Raw genomic sequence first — 17,508 nt, forward strand, 5'->3', positions numbered from 1 at the left:
TAAATCCTAATACATGTTTATAAATAACGCCGATGAAGCCTAACACGTTGGAGGTGTGTAAGGAGGTTACAATGATTATCCACTTATTAGCAGTTAGGTTAGCTTGAATCGAAAATTAATATGTCTTAAAAAACGCCATGCGAAGTAAGATCAACGATCTTATGCGATTATAAACACTGTCTCTAAAAAATCGATGTTTTATAGTTTACAATCGTGTCCGTCGGTTAAAAACCTCCGTAAAAATACATTTTTGTGTACTTAAATGGTGTAAAAAACGACCAAAAACTGCTAGTTTAGTATAAGATATGCATGAAATCTAAGCTCGTTTTACTTAGAAAATGGCAGAAAATTTTGTTCGTGAATTTGGGTGCGATACTAGTCCTTATGTATTTAGTCTGAGGTTTTACCACGTAACGCGGCGTGGCCCAGCGTCGTGTATAAATGGCCTTACTCCAATCATCATAGCGGTAATTTAATGATTATGTTTGTATGAATTACAACAAATGATTTATTTATAACCGTGATTCAGCCATTGAATTATACTGTAACAACATTCAAAGCACTTCAATGATTTTAAATTGGCGGAAAAGTTATTGTGTGTTTTAAATCAACAACATCAGTTCTCAACAACTTTATAGGTAACTATAAACAGACTAACACTAACAGGTGTTATTTTTGCTTCTATCATTTTTTTTATAATCTTTGTCGATAAGTAAATCAAAATTTTGACGGCCTCCGTGGCGCAGTGGTATGCGTGGTGGATTTACAAGACGGAGGTCTTGGGTTCGATCCCTGGCTGGGCCGATTGAGGTTTTCTTATTTGGTCCAGGTCTAGTTGGGCGAGGCTTCTGTCGTGGCTAGTTACCACCTTACCGGCAAAGGCGTACCGCGCAGTGATTTAGCGCTCCGGTACGATGACGTGTAGAAACTGAATGGGGTGTGGATTTTATCCTCCTCTTAACAAGTTAACGCCCATCTTAGAATGCATTGTAGATGTAGATTGTAGATGTAGAGTGAGATTGTAGTCAAGGGTCAAGGGCTAACTTGTAAAGAATAAATAATTCAGATTTAAAGATACTGAAAAAGATGTTTTCCTGTATTTTTAGTTTCTCTATTTATTCAAGTATCATACAAACTAAAAGACCTATTTAAAGCATCTTGTTTTTTGCCTGTTTTGTCTAAAAAAATAACACCTCGCAGTAGAAAGTGCAGTATTGGTCGACCCCTCACCAGGTGGATTGACGACATCAAGCGAGTCGCAGGGATTCGCTGGATGCAGTAACGTGATGTTTGGAAGTCCCTACAAAAGGCCTATGTCCTGCAGTGGACCTCCATCGGCTGATATTATGATGATGATGATAGTGTGATGTGATACCTTGGTACTTTCGTCGCTACGTCGCCACTTTATAGAGGCGAGACAGTATTGGCCTTCCACAGTCACTCCCTCGCCCGGCTCCTTGATACCGACGCACTCGTCGAAGTTGCCCAAGTGGTAGGAGGAACCAAACAGCAAGCCCTGCGGTGATTTGGCCGATGCGTCGAACACTGCAATTAAAAACATCAATTATACTAAAGCCCTACTCGATGTACTGTTTCATCATTATCAACCCATATTCGGCTCACTGCTGAGCTCAAGTCTCTCTCAGAATGAGAGTGGTTAGGCCAATACCACGCTGGCCCAATGCGGATTGGCAGACTTCACACACGCAGAGAATTTAAAAAATTCTATGGTTTGCAGGTTTCCTCACGATGTTTTTCCTTCACCGTTTGAGACACGTGATATTTTATTTTTTAAAGTGCACACAACTGAAAAGTTGGAGGTGCATGCCTCGGACCGGAGTCGAACGCACACATCACACACAGACACAGAAGCAGAGGTCATGTCCACTGGGCTGTCACGGCTCGATGTACTGTTTACCGACAAACAAATTAGAAATGATAGTAGAAAACGCGTGTCATTTAACGGCTTGAGACCGTATTGTTTGGAAGTCCATGCAAGAGGTCTATGTCCAGCTGTGTCGTTCATCAGTTGTTAATGATAATGATGAGGTGCAATTAAATATTACGGTTCCTTGTGGACCACGGAATCCTTAAGACGTCTTTATCTATACTAATATTATAAAGCTGAAGAGTTTGTTTGTTTGTTTGTTTGATTGATTGATTGAACGCGCTAATCTCAGGAACTACTGGTCCGATTTAAAAAATTCTTTCAGTGTTAGATAGCCCATTTATCGAGGAAGGCTATACATTATCCCCGTATTCCTACGAGAATGGGAACTACGCGGGTAAAACCGCGCGGCGTCAGTTAGTTATATTATAAAAAAAACATACGCGTCGAATTGTGTACCTCCTCCTTTTTTTAAGTTGGTTGAAGAAGGTACTGAAAAAAAGGCTACAAACAGAAATTGAGTTTTAGAATTCACTTTTATGCAATAATTCGCCACTTTTATGAATTTATTTGTGGTGTTTATACAGAGTGCTCGGGAGAATTTCCCATAACTCTATGGTATAAGATTCCCATACTCATAAAATGTCTGAGGAACATGTATTCCAAAATGAATATTTTCGGAGTAAAAAATATTTATTTTTTAAATTGTGTCCCTTAATTGCATCCTTATATTATGACCTAGCCAAACTTATTCATTGATAAATTCATGAAGTAGCTTACTAGTGAAGTGCGGAGTGCCAGTAATATCTCGTCGATATCGACAATCTTACCACTACGATTAAGTTTCTTAAAATGCAAGTATAGATAAAGGCGTGTGTTACATCGATAGTCGGAATTATTTGAATTACTTTGTATGAAAACATAAAAAAGAAAGAAATAATTTCAAAAGAAATAGTTATGCAGTTCTGATCCTATAAGTGGACTTGTCAACATCTTGAAATTATGGGCAATACTCCGCAACACCCTGTATATTTTTAATAACATTTTAAGCTTTTTTACTTTTTTTTTTTTTACTTGTAGCTTACTGTTTTAACTTTGAGCGTAATATTAATAAGGTAAAAGTACCTACTTCGCACCACACCACATCAAACTTCACTTCGTCAAACATAATTTTGCGGGATCGACTAAATAGATTTAGGTGAGGATTTTTTATTTAAATCACATTATAAATTCATATATAAATTACATTAAATATTATATTAAGTTTAATTGGTAATTAATTATTTTTTGAAAACATATTTGCTGTAATTTGAATTTGTTTATATTTTTTATTTTAGCTGTGGATGTAGAAAATCAGCGCCGTGTATTATACGTGTATGTAGTGCACGGCATATGCTGAGCTGTACACCCTTTCTTTTTAATTGTTACAGACAGACTTGTCTTTAGGGTAAGATACTGTCTGTAACTTTTAAATCTGCATAAATTTATTTTCTTTCTTGCTTTTCTTCTATTAAAGACTGCTGCAAAAATAAAGAAAATAGAAGTTCTGTTCGGACGAATCCAAAGCCACCGCTAGTTGCATAGTCACTTGGTAATTAATCAAACCTTTCATAAATAATTCAACGTTTTAGACGAGCGCTGTTGATACGGCCGACCCTCCAGAACATTGTTTGTTTAAATTAATTTACATTTACTTTATCGGCCATCGAACAATGAATCTGTTTGAGTTGGAACCGCTGACTTTTACAATTAATTTGAATTATGAGGTTAAATCGCTTTGACGTTATTTGCATAATTATTATTGAATACCCAATTAGTTCGGTTGACAATAATTTCGTGTACCTACATACCTATTTATTATATTATGTACAATGTACATGCAATTTGATTGCTTGATGAGGGTAAACTGATTATTATTAATTAAATGCACATCGTCATACCCACGGGACATAAGCCCAGTGTGATGCGAATAAATCTTCTCTACTATTTTTGGAGAAGAATTTACCCATGAAGATATTAACGATTACTAAGAATCGATTTTTCATTTACGAAAAAATATGAGCAGTAAAATTCGATGAACGAATGACAGCGTTATGTTTTTGTGCGCAACCTATTCTGCGCACCTTTCACCGTGTACGCCGCCAACAGCATACACATGCGTGGGAGTCCGCCCTAGCGCGCCAGCATGCAAGTGCACGCAGTTGGCGGACGCGCACGCCGCGGCCTGCTGCTCCTCGGTTGCGCATCTTTCACTTTTCAGGCGTATTATTGAGACTGCGGGGCAACATATACCTATTTAGACAGTCGATCTGAAAGATTAGACGCCATTCACGCGTCGGATCTGACACACACTTTTTTAACATCGTTAGGACATCTCTTCACGCGAGTTCAACTCGTACTCGCACTTTTTTCTTAATTCTCGACCCAGCACTCAAACCCAGGTTCTGAAGTTACATAGGCTAACCGTTGGACAGGCTTGAGTCCTTTTTATGAAAGAAGTCCCACGGCTAATACCTGAACTAAAGTTTACAGCGCCATACACTAATTACCAAATGACAATGAGCGAAAATACCATTAAGACATGAGCACCAAGTCTGGGGGACTTCTTTTATGAATAGGACTCGGACGAACTATACCACAGCCCTACTCGATTAAAAACTACTACCACTACTGTTTAACAACAAACAAATTAAAAATGAGGGCATAAATACGTCATTTCACACTTATAATTACAATTAGCTCGTTCTTAAATTAATGAAAAAAAAATCTATTAATAAGCTTAGAATAATTAGATATAATATGTATAGTTAATATATTTTGAATAACATTTTATAAACAAACAATCATCATCATCATATCATATCAGGGCCATATTTGTAGGGACTTCCAAACATCACGATACTGAGCCACCTGCATCCAGCGAATCCCTGCGACTCGCTTGATGTCGTCAGTCCACCTGGTGGGGGGTCGACCAACACTGCGCTTATTAGTGCGGGGTCGCCATTCCAGTTTGGGACCCCAACGTCCATCGGCTCTTCGAACTATGTGCCCATTGCCACTTCAGCTTCGCAACTCGTTGAACGGTATGTCGGTGACTTTGGTTCTTCTGCGGATCTCCTCATTTCTGATTCGATCACGCAGAGATACTCCTAACATAGCTCGTTCCATCGCCCGCTGTGTGACTCTGAGCCTTCCTAGCGACCAAGTCTCTTAACCAAACAAACAATTCATAATTTAAAATCTCTCAATCTCTAAGTAGAAGGTATCGACATCGGACCAAAATGTAGAATGGCCTTACGTGACAGTACATCGTTATCGGCAGAACAAACCAATCACTGCGCAGGTACTATGCGTGAAACTATATCGATTATTCTAGATGATTATTCGATTATATTATACATGAATCTATTTCGATTAGATACAGTAAAACATGGTTTATACATGCCGATTGTAACTAATGTACAACCTATCTACACAGAACAGCGCTATTCTGTAAAGATGTTTTGTAACTCGACATTATGCGTCTCGAATTTCTTTCTTTCTCTATCTTTGCATCGTGTTAGACAAAGAGAGATAGAGACGAATTTGAGTCACACAATGAAGTTCTAAAAACATCGATGCAGAATAGCGCTATTGAATTTAGTTTCTTAACAAAGACAAGCAAAGCGACCTTCAACGAAATTGCGGAAAACGTCCCAGAACCTTTGAACATCCTCATAAATATCGTTTTCCTTTGACATTGATGTGATGAGTTTGACGATTTGTCAGACGATTTACAAAAATAATCGTTCTTAACAATGATTAATGATACAATGGTATCGCATTAAAATAATCGGTATAGTATTTTATACATTAATTTATTTACAAGTTCAAGGCCTTCTCTGTGACATAAATGGCAAACCAGTAGAAAAAAAAACTTATAGGAGTATTATTTAAATTTTATCATAAATATTTTACTTTTAGAGTTCTGTACCTCAAAAGAATATATGGAACTTATCTCGGGAACGCATAGAGGTTTAGAGTCTAAATTAAAACCATAATAATTCTGGTGTAGACCTGAATATTCTATGTTTTTGATTCCTTGAAATTTCAACAAAGTTCAAAAATAGCCTGAATTGCTTCACGAAACGTATGATAACGCACCGGTTTTTTGCTCGTCTTGGTCATTGAGGTGCATCCAGCTTCCTAGTACCTTGAAAAAGCCATTCTTTTTATCAAAATTGTTAGTTTTACATTAGGGTAAAACTCATCTAACAGCTGGTGTAAAACAAAATCTCCTGAAAATCTACTGAACCAATTTCGAAAGTTCTTTCCCCACTTTCAAAGGCTATATTTTTCCCCTTAATCTCACGGTAACAGAAACTACGCGAGATAAACTGCGGGGCGTCTGCTTGTATTATATAAGATCTCACTCATTCACCGTAGTATGTATGCATACGTAGTATTTTTATTCCATTATTAATTCCGTGGTTTGATAGCACCCATTGTCAGATTATAATTTATTTTTAAAAATAACCCCAAATATTGCACTTAAGATGCGTCATTTTTTAACAGTAGGTAATGTTTTTCTACTTGTTTATTAATTATCTTATTTGGAAATATAATTAACAATGGTTTTTCCTACCAAGGTAATTACATCGAAATGTTTTGTTGGAATTTTTAAGAAAAATTAAAAAAATTGACACTTGGTTGATATAGATTTGGAAACCCCGTTCCTATTAGTTACAATACTATTTGAAGAAATAACTTTGCAGCTTTTTACGAAATATACAAATAGCACGGCTCTAATTCAGGGCCTGTAGCCAAGTGGCATGTCAATTCTCTTTCTAAAAACGCTAACGCTTCGAAAACTAGAAAAATGTATGTGAATGATAGATTCGATCGTCAACTTGATCACGTGACCTGTCCATTGCAAATGTCATTCCTATACATTTTTGAATTTTCGAAGCGTTTGCGATCGTAGAAAGCTATCGACGTGCCACTTGGCTATAGGCTCTGGACCTTGTGTTCGAATGTCATATAGACAAACTACAGATGAATGAAGCAGTTAAATGGAGAGCACATTTTGATTAGTAATTTTAACTGACTGTGACGTCACGAGGGTCTCAGCTGAAAATCAGCGCTGGGTTTTACTTTTTTTTGCAATGAACTGAGATGTTGAACTGTAAACCCTTTCTATTTGGTGACACAGGCACTAGACAGTCATATATTACGTAAAATAGGATGTACTGTTTGTCACACTAAACATGAATAAACGTATTTTCTTTCTTTCTTTACATTATATTTGTGTTACTGTGTGTATGTTGTGTTGTGTATAGTTTTACCTACATGTTAGACAGTATTACACGCATTTTTGTCAGGTACAATTACTAAGCCAAGGCTTTACTCGGACAATTCATGTTCCTACGCCATTAAGCATTCCACTTTCTTGGCGTGCACGATAGCGTTAGATTAAGCACACATTAATCCCTTAATTATACCACTAAAAATTTAAGTGCAAAATAAAATTATTGCCCTTATAAATAACGGTTAACTACTGACCTGCGAAAGTAGATAGTTTTACGCAAATGTATATTCTTTTGTCCAACTTTAAATTATTTCTAGCGCTTGCCAGCATCACCTGAAGTTAAGTGACGCAATCTAAGGAAGGTTATTCTTAATTGGTCCAGGTCTGACTACCGGCAAAGACGTACCGCCAAGCGATTTAGCGTTCTGGTACGATGTCGTGTAGAAACCGAAAGGGGTGTGGATTTTCATCCTCCTCCTAATAAGTTACTCCGCTTTCATCTTAGATTTCATCATCACCTACCATCAGGTGATGTTGTAGTCAAGGGCTAACTTGTAATGAATAAAAAACCCTCCGTAACGCCGCTGATGTCCCATTAAGGAGCCTACGGCACTTACAATCAGGCAAGAAAACTCCAAGACGACAGCACACTTTTTGCAATTTGGCGGCATGGCGACAAAATTGAAAAAGCAGCAACCAGTGTTGGTCGATCCTCACTAGGTAGACCGAGGACATCAAGCGAATTGCAGGAAGCCGCTGGATGCTGGCGGCTCGAGACCGTTGTGCTTAGAGGTCCATGCAAGAGGCCTATGACCAGCAGTGGACGTCTATCGGCTGATAATCATGATGATGAACCAGAAGCAGCTTTGCTATGTTTTGGTCTAAAGAGCATGGTTGTCTGAGTATTTACAGCCCACGGCTTAGCAACTACCCCTTAGATTGGTGGACACAGCGCGACACTTTATAGGACGTGTTTATAGAACTGCAAAATGTTGCTCTGTTTAAAGGCGTTGGCTTTCTATTTGACTTATAAGGTGGACCACCTGTATAGTTCGTCAGAGAGACGAATGTCTAAGCATTCGTCTCTCTGACGAACGTCGCACGGGTAAATCCATTACCCGTGCGAGAGCTGGGTCCATCGCGTGGCAGAGATACTCTGTGCAGGGTCCCGGACTTGTGACCAATGAACGTAGAGTGAAGGAATTCCTTGGCAATCGTATTTTTCTTTCTGCATAGCCAAATTTGGTAAGATCCTTGATCTTGAAGATGGTAATCCTCTCACGCATAGTTCTACGTCGTAAAAAAGTCTACTGTTGTCAAAAATGTATCGTATAGTTACGCCCTAATGAATAAATCTAACTTTTCTATAGATTTTTTAGAAATTAACACATAACTCAAGGATACAAATTGTCGGTAGAATTAAGCATGCTGGTGGTAGAGCATTTCAGAATTCTCACAAATAATCTGAAGTTATAAAACAGAAACACAGTTTTTAAAGAAATACGCAATTTTAAGTAAAAAATATTAGTGGAATATAACTTTACGACGTTCATAAGTCGCAGTTAAAAGCACATACATACTATATACTTAAGTTGGCTTTCCACTGGCTAGGAGATGAAGTTAAGAGGCGAGATATTTTAAGCTATGAAGCATGTCTATTTTTAGCAAAAGAAAATAAATTGAGCTATGAAGAATCAATCTTCATAGCTCAATTAACGTTAAATGATTGGATCAAAACGATCGATCGATTACTTAACGGTGTTAAGAAATGCTGAGACCTGATGAAGCATGTCCGAAAATAAGCACCTACCTCAGGAGGATTCATTTTGCTATCATCCGCGAAAAACTGACGAACCCATGCGACAACGTCACCAAGGTCCGACGAAATACTCTGACTCGACAACGTGCAATTGCGGATGATAGCAAAATAAATAAATTATTATATATTCATGATGAACTTCCGCAAAGTAACGCCTGCTTCTGTCCAAATCAAAGTCTGTTATTTTCATGTAAGCCCAGGTTACAACATTTGAATTTCAAACTAATTTTCATGATATACTCGTAAGTGGCAACAATAAATGTCATCATTAATATTATGTAAATAATTATGATAAGTGTTATTTAAATAATAATAATATTCAACTATTACAGATGGTATGTAATTTAAATGTGTTTCTTATTTCATGTAGTAAGTGAGAGACGCATATCAATCTCTCACATTGGTTAGAACTAGACTGAAGCAAATCGGCCTATATAGGACGAGTATTAGTTGTAACATTTTACACTGGCAATATTTAGTAACGCAGCAGCGAGCTTATAATACATATTCGAATAATTAGAAATAAAGCATGTTTCTTTATTACAAGCACAGATCTCTTGTGGAAAAGCAGCCTAAAGCCTTGTATATACTGGTGGACTGCGATACGCGGTTCCGGAAAGGAATATATGCCACGTTTTCCACACTATACATTTTTATGGCCACTTAAACTATATTTTGTATTCAACACCGCACTAACCGATTTATATATACAGAGACAATAGACCAAATAATATGCAAAACATCTGACCGCCATGTTTCTACCTACCACGTTCTACCTACCACGCATTACTACCTTGCTTTATCTACCACAATTTAACTTAAGGTCCATTTATATCTACAGAAATTCAGCGTGCCAGACGCGTGCCGTCGCAGACAAAATAATATTCTTCTACACATTGTTTATTAACGTATTTTATCTATCGTAACGCGGCCGCGCAGTCGTTGGCAGACACTGGCCAGCCCGGTTTAGTATTCGGGGAAGGAATATTTTGTCTGTGCGGTTCATGTCTGTAGAGTCCTTTTCATGAAACCTGAACTAAAATTGACAGTGCCTTACGCAAATGACAATAAGACCGCCATTACCAAATGACAATCAGCGCCGCGGCAATAGCGCCGCGTGTGGGGGACTTCTTTCATGAAAAGGTGACTTTAAGTGACTTTAGCTACCTGCAGTGTGAATAGACGGTGTCTGTGGGTGTCTGCCACGCTACTTGTCTGTGACGCACTGTGTCTGTAGATATAAACGAACCACTCGTGCATATTATCATCAACATGGCAGCAGATAATAGAGCTTCTTCAGGCACTTCCAATAATAGCAGCTTTGCGACACGATTGACTATCGGTCACTTTATTTTGTACGGATCTCCTAATTTCTGTGATAGTGACAGTCTACATAGCTCTCCATCATACGCTCAGTGACCTGTAGCTTTCTTATTAGGTCAATTGTTAACGAGCATATCTGTCTATTAGATCGTAGTCTTCATTGACTGTTAGAATCTAAGATCGAAATGTATTTAAGTTCAATACACGCTGTAAAACTTCTTTTAAAACTTCAGTACAAAGAACGCAATGCACAAATAATATAAAGGCACCAAACTCTTTAAATGGCTCCACAGAAGACCAGCGCTGCGCTGGTGGATCTATCTATATATGTATACTACCTATATATATATACTATCTTATATGTACTAGCGTAACACATGTTGAGTGGTATCTGCGTCGACAGGTACATAATATTAAAAGGTTTGGGTAAAATATAACGGCTGAACTAGGCTATTCTGTAACGATGTTTTGTTTATCTCGCAAGTGCCAGTTTCGAATTCACCTCTATCTCTCTCTGTTTAACACGATACTATAGAATGAAAAAGATAGCGGTAAATTCGAAACTCGCACTTGCGAGATAAACAAAACATCGTTAGAGAATAGCCGTGCAGATCTGGATTAAATTAAGCACAGAGAAAGATTAGGTACAATCTGATATATACCTAACACATTATTTAGTTTCATTCATCCCGTTATTGAAAGAACAGGTAGTTCATATACTGTCGGACACGCCATACTCTTTAATAATATTATCTTTTTAATAAAAGAACCGTTTTTTCTAAAGCATGATTTTTCGACACAAAGTGCTAAAAAAATAGTTTTAGTGTCATTTACAAACCTACGTTATTTGCTAAATAGCCATTTACTGATTTAATTAACTTATTTAGCGGTGCAACATTTGATTTTAAAAATCACACTTTGATAACATATTTCGAGTGTAACTGTAAAAATTATTTTTCATTTCATTACACACGGTCATAATACATTATTATCTTTTATTATACATATAATGAAAGAGCACAGACATTAAATATAATTCCTAACGGCTTTATTGAGATCAAACATACAAAGTATTTGCAGAAGAACACATAATTTTGTTTAAAAAAAAATTAAATTTATTGCAATCTTTAAGCCGTGTCTTTCTTTCTAAGCGATGTGAAAATTCACCTTTGATATAAATTTTATATCATATCTTAGGTCTTCACACAGAATATTTACTTTATTTAAATTAAATTCATTTAATATTGAAAGTTTATTTTGACTATGATACTTTATTTTGACTGGTCAATATTTTATTTATTTATTTATTTATAAACCTAAAAAAAAGCTCTTCAACATATTCATTTTAAAATTAACCCCAACAATACTCAGCAAAGTATATTTTTTTCACGACATTATTCCTATGGCTTATCTCAAACAGCCTTTCATACTTATGATGCTACGTTCATCACTTGATATATTAATAATGCATGCCATTCCTTTAGTGACTCGTTTATATTCATTAAGTCTTTTGAGTTGCAATTAATTTGTATGAAAATCACAGTTTACACGGCTTGTACCTAATTACAATGTTCAAACGTGTATTATATCGAAAACAGGAAGGAAATAATGATTAAAATAAACAATTAAACTTCATTTGTACAGAGCTTAGTAGGGTATTATGTATCTCAGTGTACCATTCAAATAATAATGAGTCACTATGTCGTTTTTTATCGTATTTTCGTTATTGCAATCACATAATCATGAGAGTCGTGATAGACCAGTGGATATGACATTTGCCTCCTATTCCGGAGGGCGAACGTTCGAATCCGGTCCGGGGCATTCATCTCCAACTTTTCAGTTATTTTCAGTTATGTGCATTTTAAGAAATTAAATATCACGTATCTCAAACGTTGAAGGAAAATATCGTGAGGACACCTGCATACCTGATAATTTTCTTAATTCTCTAGGTGTGTGAAGTCTGCCAATCCGCAAATTGGGCTAGTGTGGTGGACTATTGGCCTAGGAGGAGAGGAGACTCGTGCTCAGCAGCGAACCGAATATGGGTTGATAATGATGATGATGATCATATAACATTGTGTTTTGAACGAAATGACATAATTATCGTCATTCACATTCACAGACATTTTTAGATTAGATTTTACATAGAGTCGCAAAAAAAACATCTTAGATGATCGTAAAAACAAAATATCACTGCCACTTGATGTAAAATGTAGTCAAGGTTATTTCGTTGAAATAACTGTGTTAAATCATGACAAAAACGAAAATTCGATGAATAACTTTGTAGTGACTCATTATTTGAATAGTGCACCGAGATACATAATAACCCTGTAGACCACTCTAGAGTTACTGGATAGCGGATACTGTAGTCCGCCATTAGCGTTGTTAGAAGAAACACCAGTTCCTCTAGTTATGATTATAGGTACTATACAAGCTCATTAACTTTACTTCCTTTCTCAGTACCTAACTATTAGGGGCACTGACTCCCACCCACTCAAAGTCTATATTTTCATACTTTTCCAGTTAGCATCAGTGTGCCTAGTGGGAGATTTTAATGTTTTCATACTGTTACTATCGCGTTAACGTAAACGCGAATTTATATGGATTTACCTTCTACCAAGTGTTACAAAGTTATGGTCTACAGAAATAGGTTTACATAATTGTGTATAATGCCTAGGTGGAGCCAATATTTTTTGATAGCGGTAACTTTTAATGGGTAAAAACTTTTTATATAGAATGGGGATGATGACTAGGTTTCAATATATTGATTTTTATGATACATTTGGGTAAATAAGGTCAATGTTAACTAATTTATACATAAAAAGCAAAGATTGACTGGATATTTGCAAAATAAATAAGATTATAAAATTTCAAAATCTACTAAAAATATTTTATCGTAATTAGATGAAAATTCATACAGTTTTAGCTTCCTTACATTAAATGTGACATTTTGCAATAAATGAACTATAAACATAAACGCACAAATAACAAAAATATTAGTAATTTTGTTTACCGCCCATACAAATCTAACGATCATTAATTGCCTTCGACGTCATAAGTGCGTACCATTTTGTATGGGGCGTTTTTCAGGGATCCGCGGCAGCGCCGCAAATCTGACCCTTTAAATCCCTGTAACTCCGAAAGTAATGATCGCAGATACCCTGTTACTTTTACAAAATTGCTTTACTATGAGCATACTCTTAATTTATATACAATTTAAAAAACTGTCATCATCCCTATTAGAAGTAATCAACGATTATTGGGTTCCGTGGGTAACTTAAATTATATTGGGTTGCATAGGTTGCATAAAACCTACACTGAAGAAACGCCAGTGTAAAGGGATTGCAAGAGCGTATTCTCAAAGCACTGGCCTAGCGCTCTCGATTATCGCACGGTGACAACTCGTTAACAGTCCCGCCGCCCGCGTCGCTCGTCCTTGGCGCCCAGTGCGAATGCCTAAGCAGACATTTGGGTGCTGTGACTCACATGGTGATGTTGTACTCTGATATTGACCCACTATTGACTTGTGTAACAATTTTTAATTGTTACTTTTTTTGCAACCTTTCTATATAGTACAGGCGTTTATGATTTTAATCCGGTTCCAAATTCAAATTTGTACATGTAGTAATTGGCTTATATACAAGAACTTTTGAAAATCTAACACCGATTCAAAAGGCACATTCCAGTAGTAAAAATAATAGCTAATATGCTCTTGACAATTTTACATTTTAATGCCTTGTATATATCAGAAATAGTAGTCAATAGCTTCCATAAATACTTACCATTAAACTTATGTAGGTGTAGACTTTATTGTAACAGAGACAAAAACAAAAGTAACATGTATTACTTGCGTATACTGCAAATTTTTAATCTGTTTGCTAGAATAAAATATAGCCTATGACACTCACAAATATGAAATAACTTGGCTTTCTATTGCTAAAAGAATGTCCGAAATCGGATCAGTAAGTTCAGAGATTACAACCTTACAAATTTTACCTAAATATATAATATTAGTACTTATAGATGATTTCCACTCCGTTCGTCACTTATTATATTTTTTTTATTCTCTACAAGTCCATGACTACATTCTCACTTGATGGTAGGTGATGATGCAATCTAAGATGTAAGCGGGCTGAGAGTAGGATGAAATCCACGCTCCTTTCGTTTTCTACACGACATCGTATCGGAACGCTAAATCGCTTAGCGGTACGTTTTTGTCAGTACTAGCCAGACCTGGACCAATTAAGAAAACCTCAATCGGCCCTGCCGGGGATCGAATCCAGGACATCCGTCTTGTAAATCCATCGCGCATACCACTGATCTACCGAGGGCTTCAAAATATATACTAGGTATAGAATAAAAAATCAGTCATAATTCCTCGACACAAAAAGTTTACAATATAAAAACTTTAAAGAGAATAAAAAAAGTTGACATTACAATAGTTTCCAAGCAGCATCGTACGGGAATTACCTGTAGCATTCCGGTATGATGCCACGTGGAAAGCACTTCAAGGCAAACAGGATCTTTGCAATTTCACATACCAGAAAGAAAAAACTTATAATGAAATAAAAATGTCTATAAAGCAATATTAAACCGGTCACATATGAGGATAAATTACGGAACTCTGGAAAATAATATTACCTACATATTGGAATACGAAGTATGACATCATTAAGTTGTTTTGGTCTTCCCGTTCCTTTTGAAGTTGAGTTGCCATTTACATAATGCTTGACGGGTCATCGCTCGTAATTACGTTACATCTCAAATACGACGTCGAGTGATTGATCTGCCGTAATTGATAAATATATTTAATATACTTTATAATAGTTCACCGTTAAGTATTCTTAGAACCATATTGCGTACGTATTCTTTGTTATTGTAAAAGATTTATAATGAAACGCACAATATCTAGTTGTATTTTTTAAATAGAATATAATTACCATAACTTATAAATATGATTAATCATTTCCTTCGTCCTTCCCCAATATAAAGACTCGCCACAATAGACCAATAAGCAGGGTTAGAACACATGACCTCTAGGTTAAGTGTTACTCCTTATCCGTAGAGCTATTGGATCCCTGTGTATTACTTATCTCAATATTTATATTGTCGACACGATATCTTCTTGTAATATAATATATTGTTGTACATTGATCTATACATTGTAAGTTAATATTACAGCAAGTATTAAATTCCTACGTACCTGTGAAAAACGCATGAAAAAATGTACATACAGCCGAACATAGAACCTCCTCCTTTTACAAGAACAAATAGTACAGGATAACTTAACTTGCTCATCAAATCACAATTCACTATTACACCGAGATATAAAATTGAAAATGTGTACTTATTCTGTTACCCAGTATTTTTACAAAAAAAAAGTTATTATCAAAATCGTGTTCAGAAGACGATCAATGGAATGCTATGTTGAATGAATAAATCATCAATGTTTAGAATGTAATAGTCATTTTGCTATAGTCCAAGGTCTACGAAAAATTAAGTCATTTGAATATAAACTGCTCGTAAAAGTTACGCATGCATAATAGTTTCGTGTAGACACAAAATAGCAGTTATAGTATGCAATTATTTTATTCACACTAACGAATATTTAGAGAGTTATACATATAATAAAAGCAAACGCCATAATAATGCCTATTTCGTAATCCTTAGCTATCGATAAAATGTTCTTATTGCATATGAAACTTCTATTTCATGTACCTACCAACTGCTTCTTTCAAATCTGCATTAACTCGTGCATCTTATTACGTTGATGCGGCTATTTAAATTATTTAATAATAAGTTTTATTAGACTAATTGTAAACCATCAGTGAAGGGAAATTTGTTTATTGTTTTTTTACTATATATTATAACATTTTTTTATGATTTATTCTATAATTCCTTTGTTTTTTACCCTACTGTCAATACATTGGTTTCACGGTTGCACGTTCTACAGCATAAACAATTTGCCGATTTTTAGTTTTAAATTATAAAGAATCATTAGATTCGTCTCGGTCATTGACGTAGACTTTATTTCGCGGAATACCTTTTACGCAGGCATTTTTTTTTTAATTTTAATCAATTCATAAGTCGATATTAGGTAATCGCATACAATGAATGATGATCATATCGGTATCAGGACCAATTACACAACAATGGGCGCTATACTATGTGCCGAGTGTTATTATGCGTGTCATCTATAGTGCTTCATCGTCATAATATTAATTAGCGGAATTGGCTAATTTAGCTGAATTGCATTACGTTCCATGTACATTGGACGCGTTTGCAACGCTGTCTCAAGGTATTCTTTGTAACCGACCTCGGCGAAAATGGATCCGTTTGAATGTAAAGTATCATCGTTCATATTTACACTTAATTTTTTTATTAAATCTTTTTTATTGTAAAAGTTTTAGCTAAAATTTTAATTTCAGATAGTATCCTTTTTATTCGTATAATATATTTGTACTTCCCCTAAAAGTCATCTGCAACTTCATGTGCATGAATAATAAGATTCAGAGAGAAAGGAAAAGTGTGTGGAATATTGTCAGTAAAAAATTAAACTTATTTTACTTACAACATGCTATCCACTTAATGTATCAAACTGTTAACATTTGTATCATTACTCCTTTTATAGTCATTTCTGAGGCCGTATATACAGGATGCCAATATTCAAAAATAATTACCAAGTTAAAAATCAAAGCTGTAGTAATTTTTCAGCACATAGTCCGACTAAAGGGCACTGAAGGTAGTGATTTTTGTATTTTGTAAAAAAATCAATATGACTTAAAAACCGTAAAATTTCGGCTAACATGTATTGCGTAATTTTATTAGGCTTTGATGTCAGCTATCACCTGTAGAATATCACCTCAATAGAGGTGAAATAGACTGATTAATAAATAAGTTTTGTTAGTAGAGCTTAATCCGGTAAATACCTGTAATATATAACTATATGGGGTATACAGCTTATGTAGTTATACTTTACTGATAATATGCTAGCGTTTTTCAGTGTACGTTTAAAATCTAGTGTATAGTACCCCTAAGATTATAATTAGACGGTCAATGGAGGTCGTTATATGCAACGAGTCCTACACGAATTTACTCTGACCTCCGAATTTTAATGTATTCATGACCCGATTTATTTAGATCGCGTCGGCTATTCCTAACATACTGTATTATTTATTTACCTACAAGTGT

General features: G+C 35.7%; 1 protein-coding gene across 1 annotated transcript in view; it reads right to left on the minus strand.

Moving 5' to 3' along the window:
• Positions 1 to 17,508, minus strand: part of LOC112046573 (nose resistant to fluoxetine protein 6) — a 69,205-nt gene that overhangs the window by 22,229 nt on the left and 29,468 nt on the right. The window contains exon 2 of the mRNA XM_024083269.2: positions 1,376 to 1,545. Within this exon, the coding sequence (XP_023939037.2) occupies positions 1,376 to 1,545 (170 nt within the window). The remainder of the gene's footprint in view (positions 1 to 1,375; positions 1,546 to 17,508) is intronic.

The sequence above is a fragment of the Bicyclus anynana genome, chromosome 6 (genome assembly GCF_947172395.1).
Source record: "Bicyclus anynana chromosome 6, ilBicAnyn1.1, whole genome shotgun sequence".
Lineage (NCBI taxonomy): Eukaryota > Metazoa > Arthropoda > Insecta > Lepidoptera > Nymphalidae > Bicyclus > Bicyclus anynana.